Below are 17,554 nucleotides of genomic sequence, written 5' to 3'. Positions count from 1 at the left end.
TAATTCATGGCCATCAACAAAAATATGTGCAAGTTCTAAAGTATTAAAACAGTTGAGAATTATTTATTTATTTTTTAAATTTTCACAAGCAATTGTGCAGCTAAAGGTATTTCTAAAATTTACTGTGTTGAAGGATGGTGAAGATAACACTGATATTTCCTCTCCATAAGAAGCATCAGAAAGACTGATTTTCATTTATACAGTGGCAGAAGTTTTAACTGAAGTCTACTGTGTTTGGTATGTGAACAAGTGCACTCAATTGTCTCAATTTAACTGACTATAAATCTGTTCATTTTCTGATGCAGCTTAAAAGATACATACTTAGTACATCCAAGTCCCTTCACATTGTAAAAAAAAAAAAAGTCATTCATTGCACATAACACTGGGGAAATGGACATGCACTTGGATGGTAGTAAAACAAAACGTGACAGATGTCTGAGTGAAAAAAGATCAAACTGCTTAAATAAAAGGACGGAAGGCACAATGTTAATGCTTAACTCATTTTTTACAACAGATTATGTTTTAATATTAAAACAGCAGGATGTATCTTAACAGTTTACAGTAACACAGTAATTCATTCAGTGATTGGAAAAAAAAGATATTCACTTACTTCTCAGAGGATTTTAATGTCTCACCATCTTTTGTCCAAGTATATTTCACTTCACTAATACCAGCTGTTTCACACAGTAGATTGACAGATTGAGTATTCTTGGTCAGAAAAACTGTATTTCCAATTCGTACAGTTAGTGTTTTGTTAAAGGAAACTCCAGGAATTTCCTTTTGCCTCATAATAACTGGAACCTTCTGGTCAGACATTAACTTATCCACAGTTTTTGTGCTGAAACGATCAGATTCGTTTGGTGATTTGCCGGTGAATTTTGAGGCCAATTTCTCATCCTGGGCTCCCTTCCATTTTTCAGTGGTTGATTGTGGAGGCCTAGATAACTCAGCGATTAACTGATAAATGACCTGGGACGCCAAGTCATCACTGACGTCTCCAGTTTCAATGAGCTGACTCATGTTCCTTATTAGTTCTTCAAACTGCACAGTGTCCATGCTGTAGGCACCCTGGAGAACTGCTGCCTCCAGACGTTTATTCTTGAATTCACGAGAGCTAAATACTCCTGCTGAATTACTCCCAAAGGCTTCGAGATTTCTCAGGAATGGTTGATCGTTTATTTGCCTCTCACCCAAATAGAGCTCATTTTTCTTACTCCACATTTGCCACATTTTGTTCATTTTATGCCATTTGGCCCCAAAGCTGTTGGCCTCATTGTGATCTGCATTTGAGATCTCACTGGCATGTTTTCGAAGACTTGGTGGTTCTATCAATCTGTTGTCATTACCAATCAGTTTGAGTACAAATGTTTCATGCGCTGAGCCTGCAATACACCGGTACACACCAATATCAGTGGCTTCAAGACTATGTATTTTCAGTGACCCTGACTTAGTGATGCCAAGTCTTTTAGAGTTTTGTAAGTGTTGCTCATCTTTCTCCCACCGTATAAGTGACTTCTGGAATCTTCGCACGGGGCACTTAATTACAACAGAAGTTTTTGGAAGTAAGTAGGCACGGCTTCCTATGGTAAAATTAATGCGCTTCTCTTGTCTCGTCTGGATATACACACGGTGAATACTGATAATCCGAGGTCCATGAGTAGAGGATTTTTCTGGAAGCTTTGGTTTAATTTCTGAAATAAAATAAAGTCTTGAAAAGTAACTAATCATTAGCACTCACGCATACAAAATCTGCTTTTCACAGAATGGCTGACAGAGTTCTTCCTGACTTTGTTTAAATCAGATTGCTACATGCTGAGCTTTTATCTGAGTCACAAAAATGCAAAAACATGGACAAGATGAAACCATGGTATTCCCCTGCTCCAGCCAAGAATTCTGTTACTTCTTCCCCCAGACTCCCAACTATGAGAAAATACAGACAACATTTACCTATACAAAGGACATAGATGGTGCACGCATACCTAAATGTATATATTATGTACTGTTTTATACTGTATACATAATCCTCTTATGGTTATGTTTCCTATTGCTGCCTCAGAAAGGCTAGGCATGAAAGGGAATGGAAAAAGTGAACCAAAAAAAAATTTGAGCACATTATTACTTTCCCTGCATTTGAGCACTGCTGAATGCAGAATGACCTAAATAAAACAAAATCTATCTGAAGAGCAAGGCTCCCTTGGACTGCTATTTAAATTGTTGGCTGGCCTTGCTGGTTGTCTCACTAAGTGAAGCCAAAAAGCGACACAGGAGGTGAAAGGAACTGTCAATGAAGACACAGTGCATGCAACAAGCAGAGCCACCCTGCAATCCTTGACTGAGGGTAATTTCTTCGGGTTGAAAGATGAGGTGTTCACAGTGCTGTGCCAAAAAAAGAAGGGAGGGAAGGGAGGAAAGAGGGAAAAGTCAGAAGCTGGAGAAGCTGAATACAGCAATCAGATGAATTAACACGAGCAGACAGCAGCACATAAAGCGTCATGCAGACAGGATACAGAGACACTGGGTGTTACGAAGCTCCTCCTGCGCTGTTCTGCAGGCAGCTGGATGTGGACAGGTTCCCAGGAGCTGCCTGAATGCCACCACCACAGGAAGGCTTGGCTTTCCAGCAGCAGCTGGACAGGCATGTTGGAGAAAACATGAGAATGCAATGCTACAGATACCACTGCATTGACTCACTGTTGGCAACTACTGTGTCTCACTATGATCAAACAACTAGTCTTACTAAGAAAACAGGAGGTAGGTGAGAAGCAAGGCACGTGAGAAGGGGAGCGAGGGCACACACCCCCTGAGCTCATTCCATGCACAATGAAATTGGCCAGCTGGGGAGAGCTGGGAAACACTCAGCATTGGCGTTAGAAAGCAATCCAATTGTATTTGCTGCCCAGCCTTCTGGTATGAGACAGAAAAACGCAGAGCCTGCAAATCAAGTTGATGAGCTAGGAAATGGGCGCAGAAATCAAAATGCTTCGCAAAGTGCTTGAATTTGAAACCATTAGTACTATTTCACTTGGTAGGTACATAAATAAAATGACAACCACATTGATGGCACACAAACAAATATTTGAAAAACAGCATGCTTCTTAATATACATATGCTTCAAATACGCTGTGAAGAAATAGGTGAAAAGCTGAATGTTTCAAGCATTCAATAAGTGTGTACGTTGTATGAACTACACCCTAGAGTGCATTCTTATGCTTATAAAACAAAATGATTATTTTCAATGCTTTGGGTAATGAGTTCAGACCAGTGGGGATATCATGGTTTCATAATTACACAGCTTTTATATCAGTATTCATTATCCAGATATGTAGTTCCCTCAACTGTTTCACATGGTGCAACAAATAAATTGCTTTAGGCACTTGGTTTACTAAAATTATTAGGCTAGTGACCTGTTTTTAATAAGTTATTGGGCCCCAAATATTTATTTTAAGGGAAATGTTCCAATACAAGATCTTCGATTTCCAAAATCCAACTTACAGACACAGTAAGTGTAACTTCAAACATACAAAATACTTGAGGCTGTGCTCTGTTTACACTACGTGTTCCAACATGGAATTAAACCCATTGTGTACTTATAAATATGTTAACAAGTCTCATCCATTTCATTTCTTTAAAAAAGAAAGACCACTAACTCTCATTAGCAGTTCAACACTGAAGGGTGCATACATTTTTTACTGGTGCCTTGTGATCAAGCTTAGGAGTGAAATAAAGTTCAGAGCTGTGGATGGCAGGCCATATAGATATGCAATAGGGCCATATAAATATCTAAGGCCATGTAAGTATTTCTAGATCCGTAGTAACATCCAGTATTGCAGCTGCTGAGGTAATGGACTGTTTGGGAAAGATTCTTCTACAAGGTCAACCTTACTTAATGATTAGATTGTACTGGAGCCATTGGACCTCATTATCACCTGGTACAAATCCATCTGAGTCTCTGACCTCTAATGGTGCTATGCAGCGTTAGCTGGGTGTCAGACCCCGGTGATCTCAGAGCAAGACAGGTGTTGTTTCCTTTTTCTTAGCGACCACAGACTCAGGAATATTCTGATTTAATAGGACCAATATTAAGTAGAGAACAGACACAATTACTAATCCCACTGTAAAAGATCAAGCCTGAAGAGCCCCAGCACTGTCATGAGACAGCAAAAAAGGAGGAGCTCACCCAAGCTACAGATGAGAACCAAGAAGCCTTAACAGTATGCACACCACTCACCACTAGTGCCTCTGCTTCACTCTTAACTGCTAGCTGTCCGCCCGTGCATGGGCCATTCTACGTTCCTGCCTTCTCTTCACTTCTCATTCAAGGAGTCCTGAACCTACAGCTGCAGGTGTAATGCCTCATGCATTTTTCTTGAAACCAAAGCCCTGCTGCCCTGCCTCCTCCTGCAAAACCCAGATCAGAACTAGAGGTATGGATACACCCCACAGCTTCCCTGTCCCTCACATTGTGCAGCCAGTGCTTGTCAGGCAGACTTGAGCTGCAGGGGTTCTCTTGTTCCAAACAGTTCTGGAGAGAAGGGAAAAAACAGCGGTTTTCTTTTGTCCCTTCGATCCATACCCGTTCAGTATAATTGCACTCCCCATGCAACCCAGTGTCCTGCTTTCTTGGCATTGCAGTGGAAGCTGACAATGTAACTTGAATATCAGCCTGTGCTAAGCAATTTGCAAACTGGCTACACTGTCATTCAACTATCCACAATTAATTAAATTCAGATAGATATGCAGCTCAAAATATTTTATTAAACCTTATGCCAAGGACATTCCTGAAAGTCCACAGGGCTTTATTTAAGTGGAGCTTTGAACCTCAGGTTTTTGGCATGTTAATCTGAAATGCAGGCCAGGAAAAGAAGTTTCATATTATGTATGAATCAGTAATTATTCTATTTTTTATTTTATTTTGTGAGTAACTTTTAAAGCAAAGTCTCAACATTTATAAATCAGCTATTTCTTAGTAGTTGCATGAATTGAGTCAAAACACATTTATTTTTGTGATCTATGATCAAAAACAAGCTCTTGGTTTTTCCCAAACCTAAAACTGATTCTCTTTTTTCCTTTCTGTTCAGCTCTCTGCTTCTGAAGCCTGCATACTGCTACTCTCCTTTATAAAGGAATGAGAAGCCAAGTTAAGGCTTAAGGAAACTGCGTTTAGAACTCCCTGTTCTAAATTATGCATGTAATTGAGCATGTATTATATTTGCAAGGTATTTCCACAGCTGTTACATGCAAGCTATTTGTGCAACTACCATCACTATCATAAATATATTGTGCCCAAATTAAACAATTCCTATAGGCAGCTTTTTCTTAAAAAATAAAAATAAAAAATTATAGGGAGAAATAAAATACTGGATTTTTGAAGGACTGCTTGTACTGTCACCACTTCCTGCAAAGCTCATAGACTGGCATTTTCATTTCTACAAAGGAAGATGGACATTATACATAAAGTTATCACTGGCAATATGTTTCAGGCTTTGAATTCCACCGTGCAAAGCTAAACATCCAGTTTAATACAAATACACAATCTAAAAAACAAGCCAGAACTGCATTCTTATCTTTTCTAATGTTCCTCATAATTTATACTCCATTGAAACTCCATTTTTAATTTTTGGTTTGGGTTTTTTTTGTTTTGTTTTGTTTTGTTTTGTTTTGCGACTGAGATAAAGGATAAAGGAAAAATAATCAGAGCAAGTGTAGGTGAGTATGAGAGTGAGAGGCATATACCAAGAAAGTGTGTTCAAAAACACTCCTTTAGATCATGACCTATATTTATGTCCTGTAGAAAATAAATTAAAAACAATCCTGTTATCACTGGCTTACTCATTATGATACTCAGTTTACACCAGATCAGCGATGTTGTTAAAGTACAGGCAGACAAGTGAATTAACCTGTATACAGATTTTACTGTATAAACAGATCATTCAAAATCAGCAGGAAACTACATAAAGTAACATACTTACTGTTGCAGGCATTCAACTGACAAGACCTTACAAGCAGTGAAGGAGACGAACCACTACACATTGATTCATTTACTGCAACATATTGGCCCTTTGCTGTTCGGTTTTGGCAGGCAATTTTCCTTCTCTGGATTCCAACACCACAGCTTACTGAGCACTGTGAAACGAAGGACGCAAACTAAGCTTGGTGTCCCACGGCACATATACTAATTTGAAACTGAGAGAGACAAAGCTCTCTACTCCATATGAATCCTTGTGTTATCAGCACTTTTCCAAGCAATCAGAATATTAGATAGCTAACTTGTTCCATCAAGCAACTCAGGAACAATTAAAATAGCATAACCATATTTCTTTTTGTTCAACTGCAGAGAGAATATAGCAATGCAATCCAATATCTAAGAGAAAAAACTCAGCATGTTCAAAAGAGTCTGTGTCAAGTCTCTCCATCCACTCTTCTAGTTTGTACTGCACAAACTTTTAGTTCCATCTTCTAAAGAGCCTTTTTAAAAATATGTTTGAACAGGGAGTTACATTAAATGGGAAACAAAGAGCATGACAGAATAAAACAAAGATTTTACTTTCAGAAGCCATTTCTCTCAGCAACTCAACACAGCTCTGCAGGGGGGGTGTGAACAGCCTACTTATAGGCAACTCTACGCATAGTTTAGTCCAGATATACATCCTGTGAAACCTTCTGCTACCCTGTGAACTTCCTGCACCAATCACCCACTATTTATCCCAGCAGATATCGTTAGAGATCAGGTTGCAAGTGAAGGTGTTGGTTCAGACTTGCTGGGAGCTGCTCACCTTGGACCATTCTCCTACGATCAGTTGAGGAGGACAGTCCACTTTCGCGCATGATTTTGTAGTTGGCAATTTGGGCTCCCGGCAGGTGTCATCAGAGTGTTTCAGGAAACTTCCATCTGTCAACAGCTGCTTACAGTATACTTTACGGGTCTGAATCCCTCCTCCACAAGTACGGGAACACTGAGAAGAAAAAAGCATAACATGCACACCTGCATATACCCCTGTGCTTACACATCACACCACTACGATTACACAGACACTGTAAGACTCCCCGTAATGATGCTGTATTGAAGAATGACATCCGGATTCAACAAAAAGGCAAGCAGCCTGTAGAAAATTCTTCAGATAAAATGTTTACCTAATACATTAGAATTGAGGAGAACCTAACCATTAAGTTAAAATCCACTACGGAGTAGAAATCCTGAAGAAAATTTATGTGTAGATTTGACTGTGCCCTACATCAGTTAATATGTCTCCAAAAGCAGATAATTGCATTTGCTCTGTCGAAAGAGAAGTGATGTCTGCACTAACTGACATTCAGCCTTCTGAACTCCTGAAAAGAACTTTCGACCTCATCCTCTCAGTACTCAATAGCACAGTAGTGAGAAGACTTTTTTTTTACTCTGGATTAACTTATTCCATTGAAATTAGTTGACACTCTTCAATATCAAAGTTTAGGAGCTACCAACCATGTTGTTTGGGATAAAGAATTTCAAGTACCTAGACAGAGGAGCACTGCTTACACTTAAACTCCTTCTAACCCAGTCATACCTGTTGCCATTCCTCAACATGCCAAACAGGGGGACAATCAATCTGGTTACAAGCTTGCAAAGAATGAGGCTTTTTGTCTTTGCAATTCTCGGCAGCAACAGAAGATCCTCCTGGCTGCTGGCAGTATACATCCCTCGTCTGTATCCCAACTCCACAAGTTGCTGAGCACCGTCTCCACAGACCAGTCTGCCACCTGTTCCAAGAACACAGCCATCTGTCAGTGAAAAGGTAAGGGAAAATCATACCCAAAAAGAACTTAGCAAAAAATAACAGAAGATATATTGATTGATAGATGGCCAAAACATTCTTCTGGTTTGACTGTAAGGCAAAATTATAATCTAGATTTATAAACTTTCAGGGAATAAAGAAATGCAGAAGTTATTCACAATAAAGTAATAAAGACTTATATCCAAGTAAATTTATTGGACTCCATAATTTACATGAAAAATGAACGCTTCTCATAAAAACAAACAGCCTGTTGGCAACCTACTGGTAAGTATGTTTGTAAATGTAAATACATAAATAGACCTTTCTTACATTTACAGAACATAAATTATGTATTCATTTTCTATACTACATCCTGCTCCTATTGACTTTTGTTCTCTACATTTTGCAAGATTGTTCCTGCGGAAGCAGTTTAGAAACAATATGCCAAAAGATCAGTATGTCAGAGACCCATATGGGATGAATAAGGCAATACATATCAAAGATTCACTTGCAAGTGACCAAATTAGCTAGGTATACCTGGATTTGGATTGCTTTTAATCTTTCCCTGGGATTCCCATACAAAAGTAACAAACCTGTAAGAACTGTATGGGGATACTAAAAAAGCATGAATTCAAAGTCACTTTAAGTCATAATTTCATTGTTTGTTTGTTTTTTTCCCCAGAAAGTAAATATTCCTTGCTTCTTAGTTTCTCAGTTAAGTCTGTTTTTCCACCCCTGGCAAACATCTACATATAAGAAATCTACTTCAGAAGATGGCAAACATGAAAATGTGGAGTGGAAAAGAAGTGAAGATCAAGGAATGGAGCAAAACAAAACAATGAAACCAAAAACCCAACAACCTAACACAAAAACCTTGTTTAAGATAGAAAAAGTGAAACATCATCCCAAAGCAAGATTGCAGTTCTGCAACTTGACTCTTTTCTGAGAAAGACAACATTTATTCAAGTCATATTAACCATTTATTTGCTTCAGTATGATTCCATTATCACAGTGTACCTTGGAGGACAAAGCTTCATATTGCAAGCATGAGTCATTGGTGGTGGTCTTTTGGAATTGTCACACAGGGTTTCATTGACAGCTTGCTTTGTCTCTACATGCAGGCACATCGCAATGGCTTCTTGTGTTCCTGGAAGGAAAACACTCATGAAACACTGAACACAAAAGAGATTTTTGTAATGCTTACTCTCAAATAACACTCAGTGAAAAAGCTCCAAATACTGATTTTGATGGCAGGCTTAAAAACGACCTCTTGAGTCAAAAAGAACATTGAGATAGCTTATATAACTTAAACTTTGAAATTTATTTGTCAATTATACATTGAAATTTGCTCCTGTACTATTGAAAAGGCTTGATTTGGCATTCTAAATCTCTGAAAACAAACAGAAAACAGATTACACTCTCTGCACCATCAGATGTTGCATCTGCTTGGCTTTATAATGGTCTCAAGCCAACAAATAGTTAATTGCCAAAATCAGGGTACAAGTTACTCCTCACTTACCTTGACTTTCATGAGCTAGAGATCTGCAAAAAAAAAGGAATTAAAAATATGCAAAAAGTTTACAGAAGTTAGGAGAGTCTGACTGAATGTAATCGCTCTGACACAAATAAGAGGTATAAGAGGTGTGATGGTTTTGCTGAAGGCAGCAAATCTGACCCAGCCCAGAGCTTTCCTTTCTTGTGACCATTCTTGGCACCTTCTCATCTGCAGCTCTTACTACTCACATCTTCTAGGTAAGCAATAATAGTGATCATAAACCAATAGAACAGAAAAGCACTGAAAATTTGCATTTTATGTTTTCCAGGTAAAAATGACAAGTCTTATGTCTCTTCTCATGACCAGATTCTAAGATTTCAAGGGGGCTGGCATTTTAACCAGAAACCTTCAGTAACAACATCCTGTTACCTATGACATTACCTCAAAACATCACCACAATTGCTACACAAAAGCTAGTAGGCTACTACAGTATTCCTGTCTCTCTCAATTGTACATCAGGAATGGTTTACTAACACTGTTGATCATTATTTGTTCTGGTTTCAGTGTACTATTGGTTCATTTAACATAAAGTTTTGTGTCCATGGCAATGGTTTATATTTTTCTGTCTTTTACAACACATTCATGAACAATGTCATTCTTTTCATAAACCAGCCATTCCTCTACCTATAAAAAATTCTCAAGTAGTGGAGCATATAAGCCAGTCCAGGACAGAGTACTTCTTTGGGGTATCAACTATTTCAGATACTTTAGCAGGTACAGACCAGCAGTGATTTTTCACAGTGACAAATTCCAGCTTCTTTCAGGCTCTCTGGTAGACTTCTAGATCCCCTCTAGGACTCATTTTCAGTTCAGAAAGATCCTGTTATATAAATGTTTTGACTGCATCTACAAAGTCATGAATTTTTATAGAACAGAAGACCCGACCTTAAATGTGATTGGCAACCTATTCCTACCTACTATATCAAAGTATCAATAATTACATTAACATAGAACACACAAATTGAGTAAATCATATTTCACCCTCAGGGCTGAGAATAAGCCTTTAACAAATATCATAAGGCAATAATGCAGACGTGAAAATGCCCAAGCAAGATAAACCAATAAACAAACTTTTCTTTTCTAGAACTCTACTATTTTGTTACGTACTGACAACAAAAGGAATCAAATGTTTTCTGTCCCATTGATCAGTATGCATTTGTTTAACAAGAGCAGCATTCCTGTCTCCACACGTAGACACGAAATGCCCACCTGACAATCTCCAGAAGAGAAAAAAAGATGTAGAAATTACATTTTGGCAGAACGAGCCTATGAATTACATTATCAGACAAGGAATGAAGCAGACATCGAGCATCCTCATAATCTCTATTTTAGGTCAAAATCTACTCTGCTACACACCTTCAACGTTGCTGATCTCACTGCATTCCTGTGGGAAGAAATACTCAGAGCTGACGTTGCTCTGTTCCAGGCTATGATAAGTAATATCTTCTTAATATCTCACACAAAGGGGAATGAAATGAAATTCCTTTCAGACCATCAAAGTCAGCAGTAATCCCATAGGAACTTCGTATCACCATGTTATAAAAACAAAATTGGTCAGCCAAATGAACAAAAGCCATGCCATTCCGGGTGACTGTAGCTTGCCACCTGGAGTTCATTAAAGCACTTCTGCCTTGCAGCATGACCTACCTAGCTTTCACTGTGTTACCAGAAGAACATGCTGATATGCTATCTTCTATTTGACTTAACTACAGGGCAGTAGTAGCAACTTCTCCCCACTGAGGCCTCATTTCAAGGAAAATGGCACCTCGTTTTGATGCGGTAAGCACAAAACAGGTATTGCAGAGCTGTTAAAACATACCACAGACCTCCCTTCCTGTTCCTTAGTTTGCAGTTCAAGGACACTATTCAATAAATAACTACAGTTAATTGATACAATATTTGCTTGAACTTAACTGTCAAAACGTTTCAAAATTAATCTGATTCCTCTTCCTCAACTATAATTTCATGTTAGTTGGGAACTTCAGTCGTGCATGAATTTTTTATTCTATGTAAATTGGAAAATGGAAAGATCTATTATTCAAACAAGCAAAGTTTTATATGTATGACTTTCTTGGCTTATAATATAAACATAGTAGATAATTTAACTGAAATATTATGTATGCAGCAGGGAGCATTAAGTATTTTTACAGTAATATGATGCCCTATTGTAGTAATTATCCTACTATTCAGTGAAATAGAATATTTTCTATTTTAACCCAGCATTCAAACCACATTCATTTACATTCTTTTATAAGCTTTTCTGTGCAGCGAAATACACAGTGTATGAAACTGAGTTAAATGCTAGAATGCTAGGGAGAAAAAAACACTTTCTGCCTTCTTTTTATAGTAAAAAGAAAATGGGGGTTGAAAGTTGCTGTGCATGTAAGAGGGTGAACGTCTTCAAGTCTGTGCCTTGAAGAGGAAGGACATTTATTTTTATTAGACAGTCTCATTTTGATAACTGCTTAGAAGTGTGAACTATCAACCAAAAAAACTCAGAAGAAATCCCAAATCTTACACGTGCTTTAGCCTCTCTGCAAGTTATTATCACTGGCAATGCTATTGGATACTCCTTCAGTAAATGAGTAAATAGCTTTTGTAGTCAGTGAAACTAGTCAAAGGAGTAACCAGGTACAAACTGCTGACAACTTTACAGAAAATGCTCTCAACTTTATGTTTGAGTGTGAGCCTCACAACAATCATTGTTTTTTTCTAAAACTCTTACATTTGGCTTGAATCCATTGCTTTTCTAAGAATCTCAGGTTTCTTATAAATCAAATAGCAAACTTCTAGCCATTATGGTCCAGACAAGAGCCTAAAAACACAGCTTGACTGTACCCTAAAGGTTCCAAAGCCACAAGCTTTGGAACAAGGAAAAAATAAAAAGGAAATGCTGATGTATTTATTTTTAACCTCACTATTTTTAAGCCAATATAAAGACCTTGGGGGTCTTGAATTGTAATTTTTGAAGCATTTGAAATAATAATAATAATAATAATAATTACATTAAATTAGCAGAATTTATCTCTTGTAAAGAGGCATTTTTATGCTTCTTACGTCTATAGTAAAGGCATTTCCAGAGCAGACATCCGGGAAGTATGTGATTATTTTTTAAGTGGAGAGCATCTCTTTGAAATATTGTAGAGTAATTAAAGGATTGACAGCACTAAAAAAATGTTACAATTTACATGAACAATTCTTATTCCCACCAAGCATACTCTTTATTCTGATAACAACTATTGCATCTCACTAGGTAAACTTGTGCTTATGTTAAGGACTCTGGTATCAGGACCAAAGGAGTTCATACTGAAAAAAAATGAGGGCAAACCCTCAGAACTCCAAGCAATTTCTACCACAAAGATCACTCCTCGTTGTCTTTGTTGCCAGAGTACACTGTTTGCTTATTTTCACCTTGGGATTTCTTCAGGTATTGAAGTTCTTTAGCTTTCAGGATGACTACAGAGTTTCCTACAGATGTTAAAGGTGATATCTGCCTTGTGACAAATTAACATGGACAAGTTTTATTAGTGTTTATGGAAAGATTGATGAAAGAAGAAATAATTACGATAGCAGTCATAACAAAATGTAGCAGTCCTCAAAGGTAATAAGATTTATGGCATTCGATATTCTACATGACAAACCACATAGATTTGATGCAGAAACATACACTAAACAACCAATGTCTAATGCTGTCTATGTTTTAGAAGCTGGTCAATAGGAAACTAGAAAGTCAAGATCATGTTTGAGAATGATCTGCAGAGTGATGTCTCTCTGTAATTCTAATGCCTCAAAAACAATGTTACCATCTGCAATTTTACATTTGCTTTGGAGAGGGGCCAGAGGAGAACTTAAATTAAAAGTCTAGTCTGTATCAAGATCTAAAAAAGAAAAAGAAAAAAAAAAGGTGAAAGTGACAAGCACTGAAACAGAGATTCAGTCCTTGCTTGAACAGTGGCTGTAAGCCTTGCAGCTTTTTTTTTAGACCCTGCAGACTTTTCCCTCATTTAGAGAGGTGCAAGCACTAAGGAAGGGAGGAAAGTTCCAAGGACACAGAAATCCACAGGAATTTATTTTAATAACCACTGCTAGACACATAAATATTAGAGAAAAAGTACCTAATATAATTTACGTTATACTGGGATATTCCAAACTTAGATAACATTTCTTCCCAGTAACTAAAGAGTTCATCTAATTGAAGTGAGATTTGAAAATAAAACTTAGCAGAAAGGGATCTGGTCCTTTGAACTACGCAATGGAAAAAGAGTAGACACAGTGAGATCGTTAGTTAGTACACTGCAGTAAGTTGGAAACTGAAGAGATGTCTGGTTTCCTTAAGACTACTTATCGGCAGGTAATTTTCGGTCTGTTTGAAAGTGTTTGCCAAGGCAGCAAGAGGACCAGAACTGATAGAAGGAAAAAATTACTATTACCTAACTAGCATAACAGCACAGTACTTCTCAAGCTGTTCACTGATAAAGTGTTCTGACAACTTTCCTCATTTCCTGGGAGCAGGACATAAGAGAAATATCTAGGTACAGTACTAGTGATACCACAGTAGTCTTGAGAACACAAAAAAACATTTACTTTCAAACTTCTATAGTGACTTATTTCACATCAAATAAACAATATTACAAGCAACTACAGGAAAATTCTCGGTCAAGCAATCTCACGAATTCATGAGAGGACCAGAAGTCGACAGCCAAATCCACACTCAGCTCCACTGGGAACAAAATAAGCCAGCTGTGATTCTGTTAACCAGTCATTCTGAAGCTCCTTTGTGCTGGCAAATGAATCTACTGTCTTCAGGAAATTCTCCTTAAATTGCCTTTAGTCTGCACTCCAAATGCAATTTGTTACGTGAATGCTTTTGCACGGACAAACTCACATGTGAAGACACTAACAATGCACATGTGCTCATGTAATGACAGGCAAAGATCAGAAGTGATTTTAGCTGAACTTCTACTGATTTCAAAAATAAAAATAAAAAAATGTTTTTTTTTTTAACATCTATGAGAAAGACACTGGCTAAAAAGCAGTAAAACAAATCTAAAATGGCAATGAAATAATTTTACATTACAAAATCTATCAAGAGCTGAAAAAACCTGCAAATTTCATAATAAGAAAAGCCCTGTTTCTGCTTTAGAGCGTGATTCCTTATCTCTAAAAACAATTCCCTCAAAATAAGGAAAAAGAGACAGTAGCTGTTGCTATCAAGCCATGTTTTATACATACATACTTGGATTATACCCTTACTGTTCATCATGTCTACTGAAGGCAATAGAAGAAACTGATACATTATTTTTTGTGACTGCACATGCTGCTATCCCTATGAATCAATATCATCAGTGTTAAATGATAAAGAAGGCACTTGTCAGTCACTTACCATTCTGCTGATAGCATTCAGGGGCATCCCTCCCAACTTCCATCTTCAAGTTTTGAACTGGTAATAATACAAAGGCAGGCTGTTTTCTATGAGCTCTAGACTAGGCTCTCTGCTTCCAATCGTAGTTGCTCTCCCCTTTCCTACATTTTTTATTTCTGCTATGGGTACAACTGTCTTCACTTCCCACTGATGTCATCGTTCCTGTCATGTATAGGTGTGCTCATAATTCCACTGCCTCCACTTAACACTTCATAACTCATTTCTTGTTCAGTTCCGAAGTACAGTATGTAGTAGCAACACCAGCAGTCTTGTCTAGTTACATGTACTTTGGACGACAGAGAGATTCGATTACATCCAAAAAGGAATGTGCTTAACTACTTGCAGACAGATGTATGGCATGAAGTTCCTATAGAGTTATATGGTGTACCAAGACCTAAACAAACTCCTCTTCAATCTCCAGACCAGTCAGATAGAAAGCAATACAAAATTATAATTTTATCTATCTGACAGTATATAAAAGCTATAATTTTGTATCCCCACTGTACTGAAGAAAATTGCAGCTTTTTGGTAGATAAACAATTAATATGGAAATTTTACCTCCAAAATGATACGCTTTCAGTTCACAGGAAAAGAAAGTTCATTTTTTTTTGCCCATCAGTGATGCATTAAACACGCTGTACAACCAACTGCCTGGCAGCCGAGATCCTCGCAGCAATAAGACTGAAGCAAGTTGCTGTAGCAAAAGCTTCTTGTGCCTTACTTAACCAAATAAAGCCTGATGCTTGAACACATTAAGAACACTCTATTAATAACCAAGGGGGAGAGGGGGGGGGGAAAGCTGAAGCTTATAAGATGGGATTAAAAAGAAAGGGGGAAAAAAGGATAATAAAAGTACCTCCAAGACAGGTGGCTGAACAAGGAGTAAAACCAATGTACTCCCAGTCATAAATCACACTGCCATCTTCAGCACGTGAAAATTCCGGTGTGTAGGGGACAGGATCACTGTCACAGGGTGCCTCGTGACATACTTGTTCTGTGGGGGGCTTCACGTCTTCACATTCCTCCTCAGGCAGTTCCACCTCAGTCTGCGTAAATGAGAGAAGAATTCGGCACTTCACATCCCGCACCTGTATGCCACTGCCACACGTGGCACTGCATGGAGACCACGGTTCAGGAATAAACCTGCAAATGAGCACAGCACAAATGAAATGTTTGCATTTAACTCTAGAATGCGTCCGCATATGCACAAGTAAAACACAGCCAAAAAACATACGTGCAGATATAACATAGTACATAATGCTATTTCGTGTTTCAAATGATTGCATAATGAAATACGTTTTTTTAAGTCTTTCACTTTTCTCCCATCCCAGATCAGATTGTTCTTTATCGGAAGAGTATTGACAAATGGAAGAATGGCTTTTTCTTTCAGTGCTAAAAACAGCAAATGTCATAGAACTGCATAATCATAACAGAATCATAGAATGGCCTGGGTTGAAATGGACCTCAAAGATCATCTAGTTTCAAGTCCCCTGCCATGGGCAGGGTTGCAAATCATTAGGCCAGGCTGCCTAGAACCACATGCAGCCTGGCCTTGAACGCCTCCAGGGATTGGGCATCCACAACCTCTCTGGGCAACTATGCATGCCAGTGCAAGCTAAAGGCCTGCTATGTTCAACAGCAGAGCTGGCAGGAATCACATCCAGATGCTTTTGATAACAAATTTTAAGTGGATAACTGTGGGAAAAGGTGAAAAGAAAGGCTTTCTTTTACTCCAGCAGATAAAATCCACTTGGTTCTGAAACAGCAGATCTCACAGTCTTCCCAAAGACAGCCACACAAACTAACTAGGATAGCTACAGAAGTGAAATACTTTAGCATGTGCCTAACTCTAAGCATATCAGGCAGTCTTCTCAAGTCAATAGGACTATGATGTGCTCGGAGTTAAACTTGTGCTTAAGGACTTCAATGGATCAAGGACTTTGTGCACAGGTTTACAAAACTGTATGCATTAAGACACTCCAGAAATAACCTATGGTGTGTGATTTTGAAATTCTGTAGAGCTGAGAGACAATTTTGAGCCATAGCATCCAGATTTAGAAAGAAACTCAGAAAAATTGAAGCATTTTTTCTTTGACTTATAGCAAACCTATATCATAATGGAGGTTTTCCCATTGAATATCAGTGCCTGGGATTTTATAGAGAAGTTTAAGATTAAAAGAAAACGCATTCAAATACTTTTTATTCTACTTTGGCATTTTTCTAACGTAGCCATGTAACTTTTTAGCTCCTAAAATTCTGCAACACAGGTACCTCAGACGCAAGCCAACAGGGATAGGAAACCCAAAACACATATATGTATATCTGTATACACAGAGACATGCATTAAAGAAGGAAGTGACTGGAGTGTGTGAGAGACCTGGAAGTTAGCGTTGTATCTGAATTTTGAGTTTAGAATTCTTTTTTATTTTCTCATATTTATTTTTGAACACATTCTCAATCAAATTCTGTGACGGGAATCATTAAAGCAAAAATCATCAATGCAATGTAGAAATCAGTAGTACAAGTATTTCTCTTTCACAAGCTACTTTTGGCACATCCACCACTTGTGGGTTCTAAGACACAGCTGTAGTTATTTTCTTATTCATTATCCATGAAAATATGACACAGAAGCATAGAAGGACAGCTGTAATAAAAGGATGGACTGGAAGCTGGGACTTCATATTGCACTTCAAGTTTGGACAACAAGAGAATAATTAAAATTAAATGTGAAGGAATTGTACCAAGGAAATCGTAAGACTCCTGTAAGACAGGGGTGAATGATGAGATATCACACTGAATTATGCATGAATTACAAAAAAAAAAAAA

General features: G+C 37.9%; 1 protein-coding gene across 4 annotated transcripts in view; it reads right to left on the bottom strand.

Annotated features, from left to right (window-relative positions):
• ADAMTSL3 (ADAMTS like 3) overlaps nucleotides 1-17,554 on the bottom strand; it is a 187,963-nt gene that overhangs the window by 25,197 nt on the left and 145,212 nt on the right. For 3 of the 4 annotated variants that reach the window (XM_031555318.1, XM_019619471.2, XM_010717457.3), the window contains exons 17-23: nucleotides 15,585-15,871; nucleotides 14,690-14,746; nucleotides 8,769-8,898; nucleotides 7,545-7,737; nucleotides 6,774-6,953; nucleotides 5,970-6,123; nucleotides 611-1,691 (exon numbers count right to left, since the gene is read on the bottom strand). In XM_031555318.1, the coding sequence (XP_031411178.1) occupies nucleotides 611-1,691; nucleotides 5,970-6,123; nucleotides 6,774-6,953; nucleotides 7,545-7,737; nucleotides 8,769-8,898; nucleotides 14,690-14,746; nucleotides 15,585-15,871 (2,082 nt within the window). The remainder of the gene's footprint in view (nucleotides 1-610; nucleotides 1,692-5,969; nucleotides 6,124-6,773; nucleotides 6,954-7,544; nucleotides 7,738-8,768; nucleotides 8,899-14,689; nucleotides 14,747-15,584; nucleotides 15,872-17,554) is intronic. The other variant, XM_019619472.2, reaches the window with a different exon arrangement.

The sequence above is a fragment of the Meleagris gallopavo genome, chromosome 12 (genome assembly GCF_000146605.3).
Source record: "Meleagris gallopavo isolate NT-WF06-2002-E0010 breed Aviagen turkey brand Nicholas breeding stock chromosome 12, Turkey_5.1, whole genome shotgun sequence".
In the NCBI taxonomy this organism is placed as follows: domain Eukaryota; kingdom Metazoa; phylum Chordata; class Aves; order Galliformes; family Phasianidae; genus Meleagris; species Meleagris gallopavo.
The sequence above is the reverse complement of the archived record's forward strand: the minus strand, read 5'-3'. Positions and strand labels throughout refer to the sequence as shown.